This window comes from Eleutherodactylus coqui, chromosome 7, assembly GCF_035609145.1.
Source record: "Eleutherodactylus coqui strain aEleCoq1 chromosome 7, aEleCoq1.hap1, whole genome shotgun sequence".
Classification (NCBI taxonomy): domain Eukaryota; kingdom Metazoa; phylum Chordata; class Amphibia; order Anura; family Eleutherodactylidae; genus Eleutherodactylus; species Eleutherodactylus coqui.
Window position 1 is genome coordinate 183,935,870 of NC_089843.1, and position 23,550 is coordinate 183,959,419.

Below are 23,550 nucleotides of genomic sequence, written 5' to 3' on the forward strand. Positions count from 1 at the left end.
GAATTTTCATTTTTTACATTTCACTCCACTTTAAAATTTTTAAAAGTTTTTTTCAGTAGATTACGTGGTACATTAAATGGGTACATTGGAAAAATACAACCTTTCCCGCAAAAAAATCAAGCTGCCATGTAGCTATTAGAGATGAGCGAGCACCAAAATGCTCGGGTGCTCGTTACTCGGGACGAAATTTCCGCGATGCTCGAGGGTTCGTTTCGAGTAACGAACCCCATTGAAGTCAATGGGCGACCCGAGCATTTTTGTATATCGCCGATGCTCGCTAAGGTTTCCATTTGTGAAAATCTGGGCAATTCAAGAAAGTGATGGGAACGACACAGAAACGGATAGGGCAGGCGAGGGGCTACATGTTGGGCTGCATCTCAAGTTCCCAGGTCCCACTATTAAGCCACAATAGCGGCAAGAGTGCCCCCCCCCCCTCCCAACAATTTTTACTTCTGAAAAGCCCTCATTAGCAATGCATACCTTAGCTAAGCACCACACTACATCCAACAAAGCACAATCACTGCCTGCATGACACTCCGCTGCCACTTCTCCTGGGTTACATGCTGCCCCCCCCCCCCCCCCCGCACGACCCAGTGTCCACAGCGCACACCAAACTGTCCCTGCGCAGCCTTCAGCTGCCCTCATGCCACGCCACACTCATGTCTATTTATAAGTGCGTCTGCCATGAGGAGGAACCGCAGGCACACACTGCAGAGGGTTGGCACGGCTAGGCAGCGACCCTCTTTAAAAGGGGCGGGGCGATAGCCCACAATGCTGTACAGAAGCAATGAGAAATCCAATCCTGTGCCACCTCTATCTGGAGCTGCACACGTGGGCATAGCAATGGGGAACCTATGTGCCACACTATTCATTCTGTCAAGGTGTCTGCATGCCCCAGTCAGACCGTGGTTTTTTATAAATAGTCACAGGCAGGTACAACTCCGCAATGGGAATTCCGTGTGCACCCACAGCATGGGTGGCTCCCTGGAACCTACCGGCTGTACATAAATATATTCCATTGCAGTGCCCAGCACAGCTGATGTAATGTCATGTTAAATGCAGGTGGGCTTCGGCCCACACTGCATGCCCCAGTCAGACTGGGGTTCTTTAGAATTGGACACATGCAGTTACAACTCCGTGTGGACCGACAGCATGGGTGGGTGCCAGGAAGCCACCAGCGGTACATAAATATATCCCATTGCATTGCCCATCACAGCTGAGGTAATGTCATGTTAAATGCAGGTGGGCTTCGGCGCACACTGCAAGCCCCAGTCAGACTGGTGTTCTTTAGAAGTGGACACATGCAGTTACAACTCCCTGTGGACCCACAGCATGGGTGGCTCCCTGGAACCCACCGGCGGTACATAAATATATCCCATTGCAGTGCCCAGCACAGCTGAGGTAACATCAGCTTTAATGCAGGTGGGCTAAAAATTACTAGGATTACAATGTAGGCGAGGGCCCCAAATTGGTGTACCAACAGTACAAATGTACTTCAGAAAAATTGCCCATGCCCAACCAAGAGGGCAGGTGAAACCCATTAATCGCTTTGGTTAATGTGGCTTAATTTGTAACTAGGGCTGTAGGCAGCCCAGTTAAAATAAAAATTGGTTCAGGTGCAAGTTTCAACGCTTTATTGAATAGAGAATTGAAACGTATAAACATTGTTTACAAAAGTTATATGACTGAGCCTTGTGGGCCCAAGAAAAATTGCCCGTTCGGCGTGATTACGTGAGGTTTCAGGAGGAGGAGCAGGAGGAGGAGGAGGAGGAATATTATACACAGATTGATGAAGCAAAAATGTCCCCGTTTTTGATGGTGATAGAGAACGATGCTTCCATCCGCGGGTGCAGCCTACGTATTGCTTAGGTATCGCTGCTGTCCGCTTGTGGAGAAGAAAAGTCTGGGGAAATCCAGGCTTTGTTCATCTTTATGAGTGTAAGCCTGTCGGCACTGTCGGTTGACAGGCGGGTACGCTTATCCGTGATGATTTCCCCAGCCGCACTAAACACCCTCTCTGACAAGACGCTAGCCGCAGGACAAGCAAGCACCTCCAGGGCATAGAGCGCAAGTTCAGGCCACGTGTCCAGCTTCGACACCCAGTAGTTGTAGGGGGCAGAGGCGTCACGGAGGACGGTCGTGCGATCGGTTACGTACTCCCTCACCATCCTTTTACAGTGCTCCCGCCGACTCAGCCTTGACTGGGGAGTGGTGACACAGTTTTGCTGGGGAGCCAGAAAGCTGTCAAAGGCCTTAGAGAGTGTTCCCCTGCCTGTGCTGTACATGCTGCCTGATCTCCGCGCCTGCCCTGCTACCTGGCCCTCGGAACTGCGCCTTCTGCCACTAGCGCTGTCGGATGGGAATTTTCCCATCAGCTTGTCCGCCAGGGTCCTGTGGTATAGCATCACTCTCGAACCCCTTTCCTTTTCGGGTATGAGAATGGAAAGGTTCTCCTTATACCGCGGGTCGGGCAGTGTGTACACCCAGTAATCCGTAGTGGCCAGAATGCGTGTAACGCGAGGGTCACGAGAAAGGCATCCTAACATGAAGTCAGCCATGTGTGCCAGGGTACCTGTACGCAACACATGGCTGTCCTCACTAGGAAGATCACTTTCAGGATCCCCCTCCTCCTCCTCAGGCCATACACGCTGAAAGGATGACAGCCCAGCAGCATGTGTACCCTCACCAGTGGGCCAAGCTGTGTCTTCCCCCTCCTCCTCATGCTCCTCCACCTCCTCCTCAACGCGCTGAGATATAGACAGGAGGGTGCTCTGACTATCCAGCGACATACTGTCTTCCCCCGCCTCCGTTTCCAAGCGCAAAGCGTCTGCCTTTATGCTTTGCAGGGAACTTCTCAAGAGGCATAGCAGAGGAATGGTGACGCTAATGATTGCAGCATCGCCGCTCACCATCTGGGTAGACTCCTCAAAGTTTCCAAGGACCTGGCAGATGTCTGCCAACCAGGCCCACTCTTCTGTAAAGAATTGAGGAGGCTGACTCCCACTACGCCGCCCATGTTGGAGTTGGTATTCCACTATAGCTCTACGCTGCTCGTAGAACCTGGCCAACATGTGGAGCGTAGAGTTCCACCGTGTGGGCACGTCGCACAGCAGTCGGTGCACTGGCAGATTAAACCGATGTTGCAGGGTGCGCAGGGTGGCAGCGTCCGTGTGGGACTTGCGGAAATGTGCGCAGAGCCGGCGCACCTTTCCGAGCAGGTCTGACAAGTGTGGGTAGCTTTTCGGAAAGCGCTGAACCACCAAATTAAAGACGTGGGCCAGGCATGGCACGTGCGTGAGGCTGCCGAGCTGCAGAGCTGCCACCAGGTTACGGCCGTTGTTACACACGACCATGCCCGGTTGGAGGCTCAGCGGCGCAAGCCAGCGGTCGGTCTGCTCTGTCAGACCCTGCAGCAGTTCGTGGGCCGTGTGCCTCTTCTCTCCTAAGCTGAGTAGTTTCAGCACGGCCTGCTGACGCTCGCCCCCCGCTGTGCTGCCACGCCGCGCGACACCGACTGCTGGCGACATGCTGCTGCTGACACATCTTGATTGCGAGACAGAGGTTGCGTAGGAGGAGGAGGGTGGTTTAGTGGAGGAAGCATACACCGCCGCAGATACCACCACCGAGCTGGGGCCCGCAATTCTGGGGGTGGGTAGGACGTGAGCGGTCCCAGGCTCTGACTCTGTCCCAGCCTCCACTAAATTCACCCAATGTGCCGTCAGGGAGATATAGTGGCCCTGCCCGCCTGTGCTTGTCCACGTGTCCGTTGTTAAGTGGACCTTGGCAGTAACCGCGTTGGTGAAGGCGCGTACAATGCGGGAGACGTGGTCGTGCAGGGCTGGGACGGCACATCGGGAAAAGTAGTGGCGACTGGGAACCGAGTAGCGCGGGGCCGCCGCTGCCATCATGCTTTTGAAAGCCTCCGTTTCCACAAGCCTATACGGCAGCATCTCCAGGCTGATCAATTTGGCTATGTGCACGTTTAACGCTTGAGCGTGCGGGTGCGTGGCGGCGTACTTGCGCTCAAACACTTGCGCTAGCGACGGCTGGACGCTGCGCTGAGAGACATTGGTGGATGGGGCCGAGGACAGCGGAGGTGAGGGTGTGGGTGCAGGCCAGGAGACGGTAGTGCCAGTGTCCTGAGAGGGGGGTTGGATCTCAGTGGCAGGTTGGGGCACAGGGGGAGAGGCAGCGGTGCAAACCGGAGGCGGTGAACGGCCTTCGTCCCACCTTGTGGGGTGCTTGGCCATCATATGTCTGCGCATGCTGGTGGTGGTGGCTCCCCGGCTGATCTTGGCGCGACAAAGGTTGCACACCACTGTTCGTCGGTCGTCTGCACTCTCAGTGAAAAACTGCCAGACCTTTGAGCACCTCGGCCTCTGCAGGGTGGCATGGTGCGAGGGGGCGCTTTGGGAAACAGTTGGTGGATTATTCGGTCTGGCCCTGCCTCTACCCCTGGCCACCGCACTGGCTCTTCCAACCTGCCCTGCTGCTGCACTTGCCTCCCCCTCTGAAGAACTGTCCTCAGTAGGCTTAGCAAACCAGGTGGGGTCAGTCACCTCATCGTCCTGCTGCTCTTCCTCCGAATCCTCTGTGCGCTCCTCCCTCGGACGTACTCCAATTACTACTACCTGAGTGATAGACAACTGTGTCTCATCGTCATCGTCATCGTCCTCCTCACCCACTGAAAGCTCTTGAGACAGTTGCCGGAAGTCCCCATCCTCATCCCCCGGACCCCGGAACTTTCCAAAGGTTGGGCATCGGTCACGACAAACTCCTCCGGTGGGAGAGGAACCATTGCTGCCCATTCTGGGCAGGGGCCCCGGAACAGTTCCTGGGAGTCTGCCCGCTCCTCAGAATGTGTCATTGTAATGGAGTGAGGAGGCTGGGAGGAAGGAGGAGCAGCAGCCAGAGGATTCAGAGTTGCAGCAGTGGACGGCGCAGAACTCTGGGTGGTCGATAGATTGCTGGATGCACTTTCTGCCATCCACGACAGGACCTGCTCACGCTGCTCATTTTCTAATAAAGGTCTACCGCGTGGACCCATTAATTGTGAGATGAATGTGGGGACGCCAGAAACGTGCCTTTCTCCTAATCCCGCAGCAGTCGGCTGCGATACACCTGGATCAGGAGCTCGGCCTGTGCCCACACCCTGACTTGGGCCTCCGTGTCCTCGCCCGCATCCACGTCCTCTAGGCCTACCCCTCAGCATGGTGTATTACCAGTAGTGCAGAAACAGAACGCTGTAATTAAATGTGCCACTTATTGGCCTGTGGTTGGAGGCTGACTTCGCTTACGGAACGCACAGCAGAGCCAGGAAAGAATTTTGCGCAAGCCCGCTGTAACACTTAGCAGGCTGCGTATTAATTAGGACTACTACCCCCAGCAGAGATGCAGTACAGTCAGGACGGTCACAGGCAGCCCAAATATATTTTTTTGTCCCAAATTTTTTTGGAAAAGCCCACTGCCTATATATACAGTATATGTCTTTCACGTTTTTCACTGTCCCTGCCTCAGCAGTACTGGCCCTATACTATGTAAAATTACTGCAGACTAAGGACGCAATGCTCTGCACGGCCGATATACAAAAAAAAAAAAAAAAAAAAAGTGCAACACTGCAAAAAGCAGCCTCAACTGTACTGCACACGGTCAGATGTGGCCCTAAGAAGGACCGTTGGGGTTCTTGAAGCCTAAAATAACTCCTAACGCTCTCCCTATAGCAGCTCCGGCACCAGCAGCACTGTCCCTGATCTCTGTCAGAATGCATCTGAGGCGAGCCGCGGGAGGGGCCGATTTATATACTTGGGTGACACCTGATCTCGCCAGCCACTCACTGCAGTGGGGTGGTATAGGGCTTGAACGTCGCAGGGGGAAGTTGTAATGCCTTCCCTGTCTTTCTATTGGCCAGAAAAGCGCGCTTACGTCTCAGAGATGAAAGTGAAAGTAACTCGAACATCGCGTGGTACTCGTCACGAGTAACGAGCATCTCGAACACGCTAATACTTGAACGAGCATCAAGCTCGGACGAGTACGTTCGCTCATCTCTAGTAGCTATGTAAATGTAAAAAAATAAAAAGTTATGATTTTTTTTAAACTAAGAGGAAAGCCCAAAAAGGAAAAAAAAGGACCATATCCTTAGGGGGTTAAAGCATACATGTAATTTCAGGAGTCCACTTTTTAGAATAAGCTGCCGGGGTTGTGTACATGAGGAGTAGTGCTCTTTCTGCCCAATATATTACGTACATATGGAATTCTCCTCCAGCTGTCCCTGAGCTGGAGGGTGGAAGCTAGCCGACATGATGTCTTCCATATACTGCACACATAAAGAAGATGGAAGATCTGCTCCTCTAGCTGCAGAACTCGTATAGGAAAGCTGCATTAAGACAGTTATACAGCGAACTGGGCAGTGTGGTGGTGAAAAATTAGTTTAAAAATGTAGAATTTTCAAGTTCAAAAAAAGTTCAGCAGGTTTCCACTTGTTTCAGTTATTTTCGGAGGACGGTATGGTGTAGTCGACTAGGCTGAGTCTTATTGGTGTGGTTTTGTTTGGTGTTTTATTTGAATCCCATTTTTTGGGGTTGTAGACAGAACCCTGAAATGTAGACTTAAAAACTATGTGAGCGGCCCTTCGGGGTGTCCTGCAGCCATCAGTACCCCTTTCGCTACACAGACACAGGAAATAACATTTATTCCTAGAATGTTGCAGCTAGATCTTTGAGATCCTTTGTAAGCTAAGCTAAGCTTCGGGGCTTTAATATAATGCCAAGGTTTACGTTCAGCTCTTATGTTCTGGTCACGGCAACCTTTTAAACTTCTCACATGTGTAATACATCGTTAGCAGTTGAATATGCGGCCTACGTAAGGGCAGCATATCCTAGTATGTCCATCCAGTGCAGCCTATTAACCCCCAATGTTGATTCAGAGGAAGGCAAAAAAAATCCCTATGAGGTAGAAGCCAATTTTCCCCATTTAAAAGGTGAAACAAAATTCCTTCCTGACTCCAATCTGGCTATTGGAATAATCCCCGATTCACCGACCCTTCTGAAGTTATTAGTGGGTCATTCCGTGTCAGTTCAACCAACGCTCCCGGTCGACCATCTCAGATTTCAATGAAACTTTGCACAAAGATAGACCCTGACCCTAAACTAAGATAGCCAGAATATTAGGCTTCAAAGTGCTTTGGTTCACGAGCTACAGGTCTTAATCTATAGGGTTGTCATGTGATTACAGCGCGCAACCTGAAAAAAGTGGCAATTTCAATCCATTGCCAAGCCAGTTCCAATGACTCTAGAGCAATGAAACTTCACACACTAGGAGAACTTTTGGTGCTGAATCCAGCTAAGCTACTCAGACTGCTACTCTTATCATCATTCTGCCACCATTGCATGTCAAAGTAGCTGAAAAATTCTATCGCGCAAAATAAAACTCATATTTTAAGCAGTAATAACTCATAATCAATGCAATCCAACTCAGCTCTGAATTTATCAATGTGTACTCCATAGAAATGGTTCTCATTATTCACATTATGGACCCAAAAGGATGCATAGCTCTTAAGATACAATGAGTCAAAAATGACAAAAAACACTTTTTTGCTAATTTTTCCCTTTTTGAACTTAGGCGAAAATCGGAATGTACTCCATTTTTATTTTTTTTCGTTTTTGTTCTATTTGGAAGAGAATTTTGTGCTCTACAAGATTCGATGTTTTTCATTTTGTTCCCAGACCTTCTAGATGGGAAAATATCAATGCCTGTGAAGGTCCTATGCACTCGCGGAAGTCAAATAATAAAGTAAGTGTAAGTTTTGCATGGATGTATAATTAGTTTAGAAATCATGAGAAGGTAAATTATTTTTGGAATGAGACAACTTTTTGTGCTCAAGAAACTTATGTGATCAAAAATTGCATGGCGAGTTCAGGTGAGCCACAAGCTTTGGCCTAAGATGGTCAGAATATCATTGAGTGTTGCATAATGATTGTGGTAGATTACAGTGATCACTGGGCTTATTTAGCACTCTATCCATATTGGATACTAAGATTATCTAAGGCTAGCATTTGTGTAATAAATAGCTAGCTATTTATTACACAAATGCTAGCCTTAGATAATCTTAATATTACACAAATGCTAGCCTTAGATAATCTTAGTATCCAATATGGATAGAGTGCTAAATAAGCCCAGTGATCACTGTAATATACCACAATCATTATGCAACACTCAATGATATTCTGACCATCTTAGGCCGAAGCTTGTGGCTCACCTGAACTCGCCATGCAATTTTTGATCACATAAGTTTCTTGAGCACAAAAAGTTGTCTCATTCCAAAAATAATTTACCTTCTCATGATTTCTAAACTAATTATACATCCATACAAAACTTACACTTATTTTATTATTTGACCTCCGCGAGTGCATAGGACCTTCACAGGCATTGATATTTTCCCATCTAGAAGGTCTGGGAACAAAATGAAAAACATCGAATCTTGTAGAGCACAAAATTCTCTTCCAAATAGAACAAAAACGAAAAAAAATAAAAATGGAGTACATTCCGATTTTCGCCTTTCAAAAAGGGAAAAATTAGCAAAAAAGTGTTTTTTGCCATTTTTGACTCATTGTATATTAAGAGCTATGCATCCTTTTGGGTCCATAATGTGAATAATGAGAACCATTTCTATGGAGTACACATTGATAAATTCAGAGCTGAGTTGGATTGCATTGATTATGAGTTATTACTGCTTAAAATATGAGTTTTATTTTGCGCGATAGAATTTTTCAGCTACTTTGACATGCAACGGTGGCAGAATGATGATAAGTGTAGCAGTCTGAGTAGCTTAGCTGGATTCAGCACCAAAAGTTCTCCTAGTGTGTGAAGTTTCATTGCTCTAGTCATTGGAACTGGCTTGGCAATGGATTGAAATCGCCACTTTTTTCAGGTTGCGCGCTGTAATCACATGACAACCCCCTAGATTAAGACCTGTAGCTCATGAACCAAAGCACTTTGAATAATATTCTGGCTATCTTCGTTTAGGGTCAGGGTCTATCTTTGTGCAAAGTTTCATTGAAATCTGAGATGGTCGACCGGGAGCGTTGGTTGAACTGACACGGAATGACCCTAGTGATTAACATATAATATTGTACCGCTCAAGAAAGACATCTGGCCCCTCTCGTACTCTTTTATCCAATTCGTTACATGGACAAGTCCAACTAATATAAAGAAGCAGCTTTGCAAATAGTCTTCTAGAACTGTTGAGTATACATTTCCTATGTGTTTCTATGGTTACAGGGATTGACACAAATTGGGCATGGTTTGATGGAGTAATCATATAACACCCTTCTATCAGCCTCCTCTCCTATAACGAAGAGGGGGTATATAGCAGAGAGGGTTGAACAGTTAGACTCTACACTAAATTTGTTAGTAGTCTGTAACCATGGAGATACATAGGCCTGCATAAGAGCTGTGGGATATTTTGAATAAAGGCTATATGTAAAGGCTTCATTTTTTTCCTAAATGGAACAAAAAAAAGGGCTGCTCTCCTCTGTTAGGCCCGGCGCAGGCATGCCGTGCGCGAATTTCTTGCACACAGTGAAATGCGTACTTGCTGCATGTCACGAATCCCCATGCACTGTCTTGGTGTCGAGCCAAGATATGTCTTGGTGTCGAGCCAAGATATACTATGCTGCGATTTTTTTTTTCCGGTAAGTAATACACATGAGAACAAAAACGCTGGTGTAAGTGACCCAATACAAATCAATGGGCTATTGGCGATGCGCAATGACAATTTGCCCGTGTGAGAGCAGCCTTACTGATAGAGGAATGTCCACTTCGTTCCTATAACCATATTTTTCTCCTGACTGCTGTGAGACTTGTATATGCGTTTTAGGCCGTGTCCACGGGCAGGTTTAAATTGCGGAATCTGCGTGGAAGATCCGTAAATCAAGCCGCCCATAGGGAAACATGGGGATCCGCAAATGAAATGCAGCATGCAGATCTGATTTGCGGGAAAAAAAATCGCAGCGTGCTCCATTTTAGTGTGGATCCCGCATGGATGGTTCCATTAAAGTCAGTGGAGGGCGTTCGATCCACAGCCTGTATCAAATTCAGTTGCGGATGGGCCGTGGATTCCACGGGAAAGCAGGAGTTTAAAAGGAAAAAACTCCACTGCGCACGTGCTGCGGCAGCGCCGGCCGGCGCTTCCACACGCATCCGCAGTGAAGAAGATAGAAGTCCCGGACGGTAAGCAGAAGACCCGTAGTGTCCTCAGGCATGGGCAGGGTCGGATTCCGCTGTGGGCTCCCACTTGTGGTCCGCCCGTGGAGGTGAGGCCGTGGGCCTACAGATCAGGTTGTCTTTACATATATCCTCTGTCTAGTGTAAATGTTTTGTGCCGTTCTTTTCAGATATTTATTAATATTTGTTCTGTTTTTTCCTTTTGTCTTTAGGATCGGCCCAAAGGAACTCTTTGAGCATTGTACAAAGTGTAATTTATGTCTGCCCTTAAGCTTCAGAGGAAACCATAAGGCAAGAGATCGATATCTGCTTCTATTTATTTAGTGTGCGATAAACAGATTTGATTCATGTGACAAGTTAACACCACGGAGTTATGGATTCCTGCAAAAACGGGACACAGCACTAATAAAGTTATTACCAGGGACTTGTGAGTGGGGAGGTTTATTAGATTACATTAGTAAAACTTCCTATTTTTATTTTTATCCATTGAAGTTCAGAAAGTATCTTCCATATTTGGAACATTTCAATCTATATATTGAACTCAAATGAGTTCCATAGTTTGAGAATTGTTTTAACCCCGTAGTGATGAAGCCTGTTTGCGACTGAATGACCAACTAGTCTTTCAGTTTTTCTTCATCGTTGCATTTCTAAATCCATAACGTAGCCGTAATTTTTGGCTACCTGTAATGTATCGAATAACTTTTATTAATTTTCTGAGACGGATTGGAGAAAAAAAATCTGTAATTTTTTGGATTTCATTTTTACGGCGTTCGGTGTTCAAAATAAACAATGTGATCACATTATTCTCTGGGTCCGCACGATTCTGGCAATACCAGGTTTATACTGTTTTATTAGGTTTTTTGCTTTTGCACAGGAAAAACACTTTTTTTTTTTTTTTAAGATTTGGTTTTGTGTTACAGCACCCCATGAGCTCTAGCCTTTTTATTTTTCCATTGACGGATCTCTATAGTAGCTTGTCTTTTAGTGAGATGAGCTCTAGTTTTCATTTATCCAATTTTTGGGAACATATAACATTTTGATTGCTTTTTATTCCAGATTAACAAAAACTGCAATTGTCATGTTTTTTGTTTTTAACAGAGTCCACCTTGCGGTGCAAATAATATGTGAAATTAATTCTACAGGCCAGTACCATTACATTAATACCAAATTTATATAGTGCGGGGGTGTTGCAACTTTTTTAAAGTTTTTAAAAATATATATTACCTTTCCTCACAGCCTTCAAAGACCCTTATCATTTTTTTATTTTTTTCTCGTACTTTGAGAGGTTTGTTTTCTTTGCAGGATGAGCCGTGCTTCTTATTGATACCATTTGTTGATCCATTCAACGTTTTGATCAATTTCTATTCCGTTTTTCTGTAAGGCGAGATAGGCAAAATCATATTTATTGCATGTGAGATGAGCCGAGAGCAGTGATGGGCTTAAATGTCACTTGGATTAAATGGGAAGAATCTGACTCTTATTGGAAAGGTTGAGGAAGACGGTGTAAACAGAGTTACTGAAGAGCGCAAGAATTTTTAAATTGAAAACTTTAATTCCTGGAGGTTTAAATGGGAGCTTTGAACATAATTTTTTAAAAGCACATAATATTTAACACTTTTTTTTCGACATACGCTGTTAGACAAACATCCATGATACATGTAATAATTAGTTTTTTATTTCAACTTTCTATTGTTTTCATATATTGCCTATATTTATTATTGCTGTTTTTACCTTTTTTAAAAAAAATATTTTACTGAGTTTTATAATTTTTTAATGTTTGCTTCAACCATGCATACCACATATTCCCTGAATGACTTGCTGGTCAGTCTTCCTTTTTTAGGCCACTCACACATGCCATCGGCAAAACGACACAATTTCAGTCGCTTCTGCCTCCAACAGCGGTTTTTAGCGCACCACGTTATTGTGATGGGTGATGATGAGTGCTAAACGCAGCAAAATAGACCAGACAGCACTTGAGCATTGCGGCACTTGAAATGCGTTCGAGTTCATGTCCGTGAGGCCCTGTTGAGCGTTATCCCATGGTAAAAATACAGATGTGTGAGAGTGGCCTTAAAAGCTTAAGATCTATCCATGTGCCAGTATATGTGGACAGCACTTCTGTCCTCAGCTCTGCCTGGCCTCCCAGCAAAGCTGCAGCCACCTCCTATTAAATCAGTCTAACGAAAGGCTGACGTGTGTAAGATTTACGTGTGTGTGTGATATACGGTGATTTGCAGGCTATCAAATACATTGCCTTAGGGTCCATTTAGATGGGACAAGTGTCGGGCAAACTGCTATTGTTTCAGCTGTATCCCGCTCCCTGAACATAGGCGGTGTATGAAGAATGCAGCGGTTCAGTTGTGTTCTTCATACTGCGCACAGAGCGCACAGCTGTATACCAGCTGAGCAGTCCATTAACAGCTGGGGTATAAAGAATACAGCGGTCCAGCTGTGTTCTGCATACCCCCCTTTGGAGCACTCGGCTGTATAACAGCCGAGCGCTCTGAGCACATAACAGAAGACAAGCGGTCCACTTGTCTTTTGCATACCCCGCTCGAAGCACTCAGCTGTATAACAGCCGGGCGCTCAGAGCAGAGAACAGCTGGATGCAGAAGACAAGCTGCCCCGCTTGTTTTCTACATCCCCCGCTCTGAGCGATGCAGAAGACAAGCGGCTCCACTTGTCTTCTGCATTCCCTGCTCGGAGCGCAACGTTTGAGCGATCATCTTGTGCTGTAAAGGCACGCAACGATTATCGTTCAAATGTCATTCAAAAGACATCTTTTGAGCGATAATCGTTGTCTAAACCAGGCTTAAAGGGGTTGTCTCAAGGCCACAGTGATTTTTTTTTTTATTGCCCAGTCCCCCTTCTTAAGCATACATTACTATGCAGCAGTGTAAACGGCTTTTAAAGCAGTTTCTACTCACAGTTCTGGTGTTTCAGCAACTTATAAAACTTCTTCCAAAGATGGCCGCCGGTTCTTTTCCCAAGGATGCACTGCGGTTTTCTCCCATGGTGCACCGCGGGTCTTCTCCCTTGGTGCACCATGGGCTCTGTGCGTTCCATTGCCGATTCCAGCCTCCTGATTGGCTGGAATCGGCACACGTGACGGGGCGGAGCTACGCAATGACGCGTAGAAGGGGGCGGAGCCAGAACGCTGCTCGTGCCCGGACGAACCAGAAGAAGACTCTTCTGCGCAAGCGCGTCTAAAAAAGCAAGCAGACAGCAAAATTAGACGGAGCAATGGAGACGTGGACGCTAGCAACGGAGCAGGTAAGTGAATAACTTCTGTATGGCTCATATTTAATGCACGATGTATATTACAAAGTGCATTAATATGGCCATACAGAAGTGTATAACCCCACTTGCTTTCGCGAGACAACCCCTTTAAGTGTTGTGCATGCTATAGCACAACCAGTACAGGTGAGTGCAGTTTTAACTTCCTTTTCCTGGCTGTTCCTATCTGATTTATACACTTGTGCCCTTATTTTCTTTCTTCTTCCAGCTCTAAGCCAGCGCTACATATCCTTTATTTTGAGGATCGGTGGGGGTCCCAGAGGTCGGACCCCACCAAACCTAAAGTGATGCCATGTTCTAGCAATATATTATCATTGTATGAAATAGGAATACTCCTCAGGACTGTGTAGCAGTCTGTTTTATGTTTGTTCTGACAACCGGCTTCTAGAGGATTATTACATGCATTAGTTATAATAGTATTGTAAAATAATTTTGTTTTTGTTTTGCCTCAGTGCATAGAAAATGTGTCAAGGCAAGACTGTCCTATATGTTTAGAGGTGAGTACTGGTGAAATCAATTATGTATTATTAAACAGTTTCTCCAGCACTGTCAATAAAGTTTAGTTGTGACAGGATGTGCAGTACATGTAGAGTAAAGGGAAAGTGCCCTGGTGCAATCACTGAGTCAAGACTGACCCCCAGGGTGACGTCACATCATGACATTTTCTTAGCTGACTGTGGTTGCAGGGTGGTTTGCCATTGCCTTCCCCAGTCATCTTTTACCCCCGACCTAGCTGGGTACTCATTTTACCGACCCCGGAAGGATGGAAGGCTGAGCCGGCCACCTGAACCATACAGGGATTGAACCTGCAACCATTTCTGCTGTCCTAACACACTGCGCCACACAAGGCTAGCAGCACAGTAATCTATGCAGGTAAACTTATCTGTGAACATTCGATATGTAACCAACATCCGCTCCACAGATCAAATTAAGATAGACCTACATTACAGAATTAGGGATTGTGGCTGAATGGTATTAATGTAGTTCCATAAAGACCCTATTTATGTACTAGAAGCTGCTTAAATCTTTAGTGACCAGCCTATTGCCTTTTTACGTCCTGGCCTTTTGGGCTTAATTCCCAGAGGACGTAAAAACATGCATCTTCTGGGAATGACAGCCCTGCAGGCTCAGGACGTGACAGCTCCATGCTGTCGGTTACCGGAGGTAGCCGACAGCATGGAGCTGTCATTCCGGGCCATGGGAACCCACTCCCGGTCACGCGATCGCCGGTATCCACCAGATACCGGCGATCACGTTAAAGTGAATGAAAAGTTAAAAGCAATTAGTTTCAGCTCCCCTTACGGATCGGATCTGTAAGGGAAGCTGAGAGCACTCACCCCCTGTCCTCCGCGCTGTCCGGCATCTTCCTTCTCCTCCTCAGACCCGGCGTCTGCGCATGCGCACCAGATGCATTAAATCGCGCGCATGCGCAGAGGGCCAGGAGGCCCGGGAAATTTAAAAACTCAATGCTCCCGGCTAGTATGAGTAGCTGTATGCGGTTCCCGGTCACATGATCGCTGCTATCCAATGGATAACAGCAATCATGTAAAAGTTTAAAAAAAGAGTAAAGAAAAAAAGTTTGTTTCATCTCCCCTCATGGATCATATCCGTCGGGGGAGATGAAATTAATTAGCTAAGGGCCCCAGATTTATCCGCAGACCTTACCCCAGCTTCTGCTTCTGCGCACGCGTTCGTCGCCAAAATGGCGGACGCAGGCACAAAAGCTGCAGATTGCCGGGGTAATTAAAAATCTCCCCTACTAAATGTAGCCACGAGCCTGGAGATTTCATTGGGGGGGGGGCCACAGTATGCGGTTCGCAGTCACGTAAAAGTTAAAAAAGCTAAAGTTTCACCTCCCATCACGAATCCGATCTGTGAGGGGAGGTGAAATTACTGAATTAAGGCCACCGGCAATGTCCCCCGACAGGATCCTTACCCGTGGACCGCTCCCCAGCTTTGGCTCACGCGCCCGTTGCCAAGATGGCGGACGCAAGCGCAGAAGCTGGGTAGGGCAAGGGGAAATTTAAAATCTCCTTGCTGCTGGCTACTAAAGGTAGCCGAGTGCTTGAAGATGTCACGGGGGGCCGCGGTGAGTGTTCCTTGATCAAAAGACAGTTAAAGTTTGATGTGCCGTTCAGTTTGGGCCCCGTTGTGCATCCAGACAGAAGATTAGGGCCACAATGGGTATGTCTCTGAACACGGGACAAACGGGGGTATCCATTTTGAGGTGAAAGTCTTCATTCATACGGTATGTGTGCTGTACACAAAAAAACTATTTTTAAAATGACACAATTGCTTTTCTTCGATTCATTCAAAAACTGTGGGGTCAAAATACGCAATATACCCCTAGATTAATTCGTTAAGGGGTTAAGTTTTGAAAATGGGGTCATTTGTGGGGGTTCTTTATCGTATTGGCCTCTCAAGGGCTCTACCAGTGTGCAATGGGGCCTAAATCACCTTCATGCAAAATGCCTGTTCTGAAAACCACCCACTGCTCTTTTCGGTTAGGGCCCTGTTGTGCATCCAGACAGAAGATAAGGGCCACAATGGGTATGTCTCTGAACACGGGACAAATAGGGGGATCCATTTTGGGATGAAAGTCTTCGTTCATATGTGTTCTGTACAAGAAAAAAAAAATACGCTATACACCCCTTGATGACTTCGTTAAGGGGTTTAGTTTTGAAAATGGGGTCATTTGTGGGGGTTCTGTATCGTTTTGGCCGCTCAACGGCTCTACCAGTGTGCAATGGGGCCTTAAACGCCTTCAAGCAAAATCTCTGTTCTGAAAACCACCGGCTGCTGCTTTCGGTTTGGGCCCCGTTGTGCATAGGACAGAAGATTAGGGCCACAGCGGGTATATTTCTAAACACAGGACAAATAGGGGTATCCATTTTTGGGTGCAAATCCTCATTTTCATGTGCATTGTAGGAAAAAATCCTGTGTTTAAAATTACATATTTGCAAAAATACGAAATTTTTCTTTTTTCCCGTCTAAATTGCATTAATTCCTGAAAAGAAACGGTGGGGTCAAAATACTCATGACGCCCCTCAGTGAATACATTAAGGGGCGCTGTATCAATATACATCGCTAAGGCTACATTCACATGAGCACGAATATGAACTGCATTCTTTGGAGTCATACATATGAGCGATTTTATTTTATTTTTTTTACCCTTCACAGCTATGGTGCGCAGTAAAAAGTTGCTGCATGTCCTATTTTTCTCGCATCCCTCGGAAGGCATCGCCCATTGCTCTCAATAGAACAGTCAAACCCATCACATGCCGTGCAATGTGTTGTTACTAGAGATGAGCGAACACGTTCGGCCCCGCCCCTTTTTCGCCCGAACACCGAACTTTGCGAACACTTCAGTGTTCGGGCGAAAAAGTTCGGGGGCCGCCGTGGCAGCGCGGGGGTGTGCGGCGGGGAGTGGGGGGGAGAGGGAGAGAGAGAGGGCTCCCCCCTGTTCCCCGCTACTGCCGCCCGCGCCGCCGCGCATCTCCCCGCCCCCCGGCGGCACCCGGACACTTACGCGCGAACACTGCAGTGTTCGGCAAAGCGGGTGTCCGGGTGCGGATGTGTCCGTAACGGACACGTTCGCTCATCTCTAGTTGTTACCCTTTGAAATGTATGGGAAACACTTGCTGATCCTCCAAAGCATGTGAAATAAGTGCCAGAGGATCGCAATTGCCCAGAAGTGATGCGAGGAGGGCTTCACCAACTCCTGCTGAAATACAGATTGGGCTCAAAAAAATGCTTCAGAATCCACAGTGGTGCTATTCCAAAAACCGCTGCGACCTAAACGCTTACATATCTCAACAAAACTGCATGTGGTTAATTCTTTCTATTGATAATTGTAATTGTTCTTCATCTAGAATTAGGCGGCCCTTGATATGGAAAGACAGTAAAGTCATGAGACCATGGTTTCACCCCTATCTTATTTATTCGTCCAGTCCCCTAGTACCATAGTAACCGTGCTTTAAAATCTCAGTAACTCGTGTTTTCCTTGCTGCACATTTCAGGGATTGATGATATATATAGTTTTAACTTTTCCAAACACTTTTGGAGCATGCAGGTAAGAGAGGAAAAGAAAGGTCAAAGTATTACAAGTCATCTACAAAGTTCTGCGTGTTGAGGCTGAATTTATCAGGGAAATTTTAGGCTCATGAATTTAACCCATGAATTTTCAATCCAGTGTTGGATCTCGTCCGACATTAGGAGTTTCCCTGTATAGCTCTGGTATTAGACGAGGTCTGACACATGTTTCTAACAGTATGCAGGACAGCGCTCCAATATCGGAGGCAATGTTGGAGTGTTTTTATGTTGGAGCGCTGTCCTGCCTGCATACTGTTAGAAACGTGTCGGACCTCGTCCCATATCGTACTACGCAGGAAATCTTACTCTTTGGATTGGAAATTGTTAACTTTCCAAAAAATACTAATAAAGTCGTGATAACCGATCATTTTTTTAAAAATTCTTTATTTAAACTTTTCTCAAGTATGTATGACAACAAGATCATTTTTATGTGTTTTTATGAGTAATTCCAAGGAATCCATAACGCATTTTCCCAACCAAAATAAAAAAGAGAGGGGGAGGGGTAGGGGGAGAGGGCTGCGGGTGGCAGGGAAATTGTATTCAAAAGGGTTAAAGTTGTAAGGGCTTCAACATAAGCCAATGCTAATACCATTTCAGATCCAGTCCCATGTATAGTCTAAGGACAAGTGTGCTGGGCACAGCTTTATCACTAGCGATATCCTTTTTTATACTAGCGCTTTACTACTAATCTTTAGAAAATGCGCTGTCGTCTCTTAGGGGATTCATAGAATGTAGATTTCATAACCCCACAGACATTCTTCCGCAGATTTAGATCCGTGGCTGTAAATGTCCTGTCATTCCGCTTGAGCTCGATGCTCAATAGATTCTTTGATAAATGGATATGACAGATAGAATTGATGTATCTATTCGCATGTAAAGCTGGAAAGTTTTCCTCCCATCTTGTTTATTAACACAGGGCCCTATTAACTCACATGATACAACATCACTTACAACATTGTGTCTCATCCACAACAGAAAATGTAAGGGCTCCTGTCCACGGACGATAAATCGCCGGGGGATCACGCTGTTTTAAGCTTTCCATAGCGTTGCTATGGAAAGCACGGTGACAGCATTCACAAGCGGAGAATGATAACAATTTCCCGCTCGCGGGATTTAAATCGCAGCGTGGCGTGATTCTCCGCAGTGAGCCTATCTACTAGATAGGCTCACCACAGAGACCCCCCTTATCCCTGCTGCAGAATATCGCTAGCGATATTCCGCCTCGGCCGTGGGCAGGTGGCCTTAGTGTGATGCATTGTCAAAGAGTATTTGCTCTTTAAAAAAAACTTCATGTAACTTCATGTCCAGCTGGATGATTTCTCTGCTTCCTATGTTACGTACATTGGTTGGCAGTCTTTTTCCTGCAAGCCAATGTACATTAGGTCACAGTTCACAGGCCAGCAGGGGGAGTGCTAATCTACTTCAGAGATTGCTCATGTGAGCTGTCTCGGCAATAGATCAGAATTCCTAGTAAAGCACAGGGACCTGACCTTCAATGACTCGGCCAGAAGGAATGTGAGGAATGCAGCCTTCATAACAAACTCGGTGAGGTGACCCCAGGGCACTGCAGAAGCTCAGGATGAGAAGATATGGAGACTGAAGGGGAAGAAATAGGTGAGTGTAGAATTTTTTTTTCTTTAATGACAAAACCCTTTTAAGGACATGGCCCCCCTTTTTTTTTCATTTTCGGTTTTACCTCCCCACTTTAAAATAAATTATAGTTCTTTTATTTATCCATCAACACTGAGGGCTTGTTTTTTGCAGGACAAGTTGTATTTTTTAATGGTACTATTTAATGTAGCATATGTAGTAAAAACTTGAAAAAAAAATTTCAAGTTGAATGAAATAGAAAAAAATGCACCATTCTGCCATCTTTGACAGAGGGATTGCACAATTCTGCCATCTTTGGGAGGGTCTTGTTTCTATGGTGTACACATTGCAGCACAAATGACATGATAACTTTCTTCTATGGGTCAGTACAATTATTTTTATTTTATAATTTTCTCAATCAATAAAACATTTTATTTTTTTTAATTTTTTTACTTGCCATAGAGGATATGAACTTGCGATGATTTAATCACTCCTGCAGAAAGCCCCCGGCTGCCATAGTAAACTAATGGCACCCTGCAATTGTGGTGGGCTGTCAAGACGCCTGAACTCTGATCAGGGTATTTAAATGCTGCTGTCATAATTGACTGCAGCATTTAAAGGGTTAACAGCCGCGATCAGGGGGCGTGCTGATCGCAGCTGTTGCAGGCTGGTGGCAGCTGTAAGAAATATCCGGGACCCGCATCTGCTTTCGATCCGTCTCCATATAAACTCCGAACTTCCTTGACGTAACTGTACATCATGGAGCGTTATGGGGTTAATAGCGCTGTTACTCTATAAGCGAGCTACAGACGTAGGAAAACTGTTGGCCAAATAATCTTGAGCGCTGCGTATTTGCGGATGCTTTTTTTTTGTGCACGTATCGGCGTATTTTAATGTACTTTTTGCGCCCGAAAGGTATGTTGATTTGCGCACGATTGGAATGGCTAATTAAGTGTAATGAGCTCCAGATATGTTCTTTTTCCTGCGCAATTATGCAGTGTTCCACGTATTTCCTAGCGTATTTTGCACGCATTTGCACATCATTAACTATTATAGCGACTTTGAGTGCTGGAAAATAAAGCAATTTAGAATAAAGGGTAAGGTAGCTGTCCATGACATAAAGTATTGATTTGTACAATTGGTCATTTTCTAATGACGCATTCCCTCCATAGCATGTGGAAAAATGATACTTCATGCACAAGAGCGGAAACCAATTACGGTTTCCGCTTGTGGTTGAAAAATCACAGTATGCTCTATTTTAGTGTGGTTCCCGCACAGACGGCTTCTATTAAAGTCTTCCATTAAACTTTGTCAATGGATGACATCCATCCCGCAGCCCGTCCACAATTGACATTGCGGATGGGCCACGGATTCCGCGGGAAAGCAAGAGTTTAAAAAGGAAAACCTGTACTGCGCGTGTGCGCCGGCTGTCACCTCTGCATACACTACCGTTCAAAAGTTTGGGGTCACCCAAACAATTTTGTGTTTTCCATGAAAAGTCACACTTATTCACCACCATGCGTTGTGAAATGAATAGAAAATAGAGTCAAGACATTGACAAGGTTAGAAATAATGATTTGTATTTGAAATAACATCGTTTTTACATCAAACTTTGCTTTCGTCAAAGAATCCTCCTTTTGCAGCAATTACAGCATTGCACACCTTTGACATTCTAGCTGTTAATTTGTTGAGGTAAGCTTGTGAAATTGCACCCCACGCTTCTAGAAGCATCTCCCACAAGTTGGATTGGTTGGATGGGCACTTCTGGCGTACCATACGGTCAAGCTGCTCCCACAACAGCTCAATGGGGTTCAGATCTGGTGACTGCGCTGGCCACTCCATTACCGATAGAATACCAGCTGCCTGCTTCTGCTGTAAATAGTTCTTGCACAATTTGGAGGTGTGTTTAGGGTCATTGTCCTGTTGTAGGATGAAATTGGTTCCAATCAAGCGCTGTCCACTGGGTATGGCATGGCGTTGCAAAATGGAGTGATAGCCTTCCTTATTCAGAATCCCTTTTACCCTGTACAAATCTCCCACCTTACCAGCACCAAAGCAACCCCAGACCATCACATTACCTCCACCATGCTTAACAGATGGCGTCAGGCATTCTTCCAGCATCTTTTCATTTGTTCTGCGTCTCACAAACGTTCTTCTTTGTGATCCAAACACCTCAAACTTGGATTCATCCATCCACAACACTTTTTTCCAGTCTTCCTCTGTCCAATGTCTGTGTTCTTTTGCCCATCTTAATCTTTTTCTTTTATTGGCCAGTCTCAGATATGGCTTTTTCTTTCCAACTCTGCCCTGAAGCCCAAAATCCCGCAGCCGCCTCTTCACTGTAGATGTTGACACTGGTGTTTTGCGGGTACTATTTAATGAAGATGCCAGTTGGGGACCTGTGAGGCGTCTGTTTCTCAAACTAGAGACTCTAATGTGCTTATCTTCTTGCTTAGTTGTGCAACGCGGCCTCCCACTTCTTTTTCTACTCTGGTTAGAGCCTGTTTGTGCTGTCCTCTGAAGGGAGTAGTACACACCGGTGTAGGAAATCTTCATTGAAAAGTACAGTGCTTTTCCTTCAAAAATAAGGACATTTCAATGTGACCCCAAACTTTTGAACGGTAGTGTACATCCGCAGTACAGAAAAAAGAAGACACAGGTACGCAGGGTCGGCAGCCACAGGCGGATTCCATGCAGAATTCCTCATGTGGAATCTGTGCGTGTCCTGGACATGAGGCCTTAGTCTTAAACTCTGCTTAGTTAGTAGTGTCTGCTGCGCGGCTTCTTGTGACTGGCTGCATTGAAACAAGCAAGGGTATTGCACTTAAAAGAAGCCCTTCTTGTTTCGGTGGGGGCCACGTGATATAGCATATGGACCCTCTCTGCCCATCAGCAGTTTTGAAAAGGAACTGGAAAGATAAACTTTGGAAGTCCTTCAGTATTCCCTGAGCTATGTATGTTGGTCTTCTCAGAGTACAATCCAGCACTGGTTCTGTATCCGTTACCCATCGTGCATGCAAAAAACTGCACGCTACAAGGATCGCTCTTTTCTATCCAGCGTTAAAGACCGAAACTATGTGAGGAGGTTAAAGACCGAAACTATGTGAGGAGGAGACCAATGAGGTCTTATCTCACATATGGCCCCCTATGGCGGTGTCCTGGTTCTGCCCTGGTTTCCATCCCCATGCAATCTTCTGCACAACAGACGGAGACCAGGAGGGAACCGGTGCAGGATTGTCAAAACATACTATGAAAAGTACCTCTGTTGGCTGGGAAACAAAGGAAACATTTTGTTCTGTTCTAAAACTCGGTTTAAGCTGAAATTCATCAAGGGGCTGTAAAATCCGGCCACGTGCTTTTAATGTTCTTGGCCAAATTTTCTGGAATAATTACACTATTTAATATGAGACTAATTACTGGTGATCTAAGCAGAAATGATTGTGCCTTACAAACGGCAGATTGCTTTTAAAGTGCCAAGTACAACTTTGTATCAATCTTTGTAATCTGTGACAAAGCTGTCCATCCCATAACTACCTGCGTGTGGCTGTTCGTCTACATCAGAGGTTCACAAACTTGTAGATTTGAAAATCCACAACATACCCTGAAAATTGTACAGATTTTTTGCCACTATGTGTGGAAAGGGTTTTGAAAACTGCAACAATTGTGGGTTTTCAGTGCCGAAGTTGTTGCAATATTCCGCAACCATTCAGTGGCACGCTTATATCATTCATTGTGCATTCAATGAAGGAATTCTCGTGGTCGAGATAAAAGGGCCAATATTTTCTTGTATGTCTGGACTCTGATGTTTGGTGCTTGCAGCTTGTTTCAGAATGTGAAGATTATGTATAGTCTATGAATACAAGATATTTCAACTGTTAAGCAAATTAAGTCTTACACTTGACGCTTCTTTAACAGGATATACATACTTCCAGAGTCGGCGCTCGTGTTCTCCCTTGTGGACATCTCTTGCACAGGTGAGAATGTACCTGTTTAAGGCTGGGTTCACATTTGGGAAGGGTTTTTTTGTATGTTTGTTGGGGAAAAAAAAGGGATTCTGATGTATCAGTTAGTTAGCCAGGGGTGTATCTCGCCTTTCTGCTGCCTGAGGAGAAGTGTAAAGGGGTGACCCCTCCAAAAAAAAAAAGCATTTTACCCACACATATTTAATCTATCGATACTTGTCTGAAATGACAAAGACACTCTGAGAAAAGAATGGATTCTTATTCATCTATTCACTTGAAGAATAACGAGTAGCACACTAGATACTGTTACAGGGCTAGTTTATAACATTGGGAGACACAGTCCAGCTGTCACATAGGTTGTTTTATAATAAGTCTCTATTCACATCTG

At 45.6% G+C, this 23,550-nt stretch overlaps 1 protein-coding gene across 3 annotated transcripts in view; it reads left to right on the plus strand.

Moving 5' to 3' along the window:
* RCHY1 (ring finger and CHY zinc finger domain containing 1) overlaps positions 1-23,550 on the plus strand; it is a 44,113-nt gene that overhangs the window by 9,937 nt on the left and 10,626 nt on the right. For all 3 annotated transcript variants that reach the window (XM_066574077.1, XM_066574076.1, XM_066574078.1), the window contains exons 4-6: positions 10,434-10,512; positions 13,971-14,015; positions 23,116-23,174. In XM_066574077.1, coding sequence (XP_066430174.1) covers positions 10,434-10,512; positions 13,971-14,015; positions 23,116-23,174 — 183 coding nt within the window. The remainder of the gene's footprint in view (positions 1-10,433; positions 10,513-13,970; positions 14,016-23,115; positions 23,175-23,550) is intronic.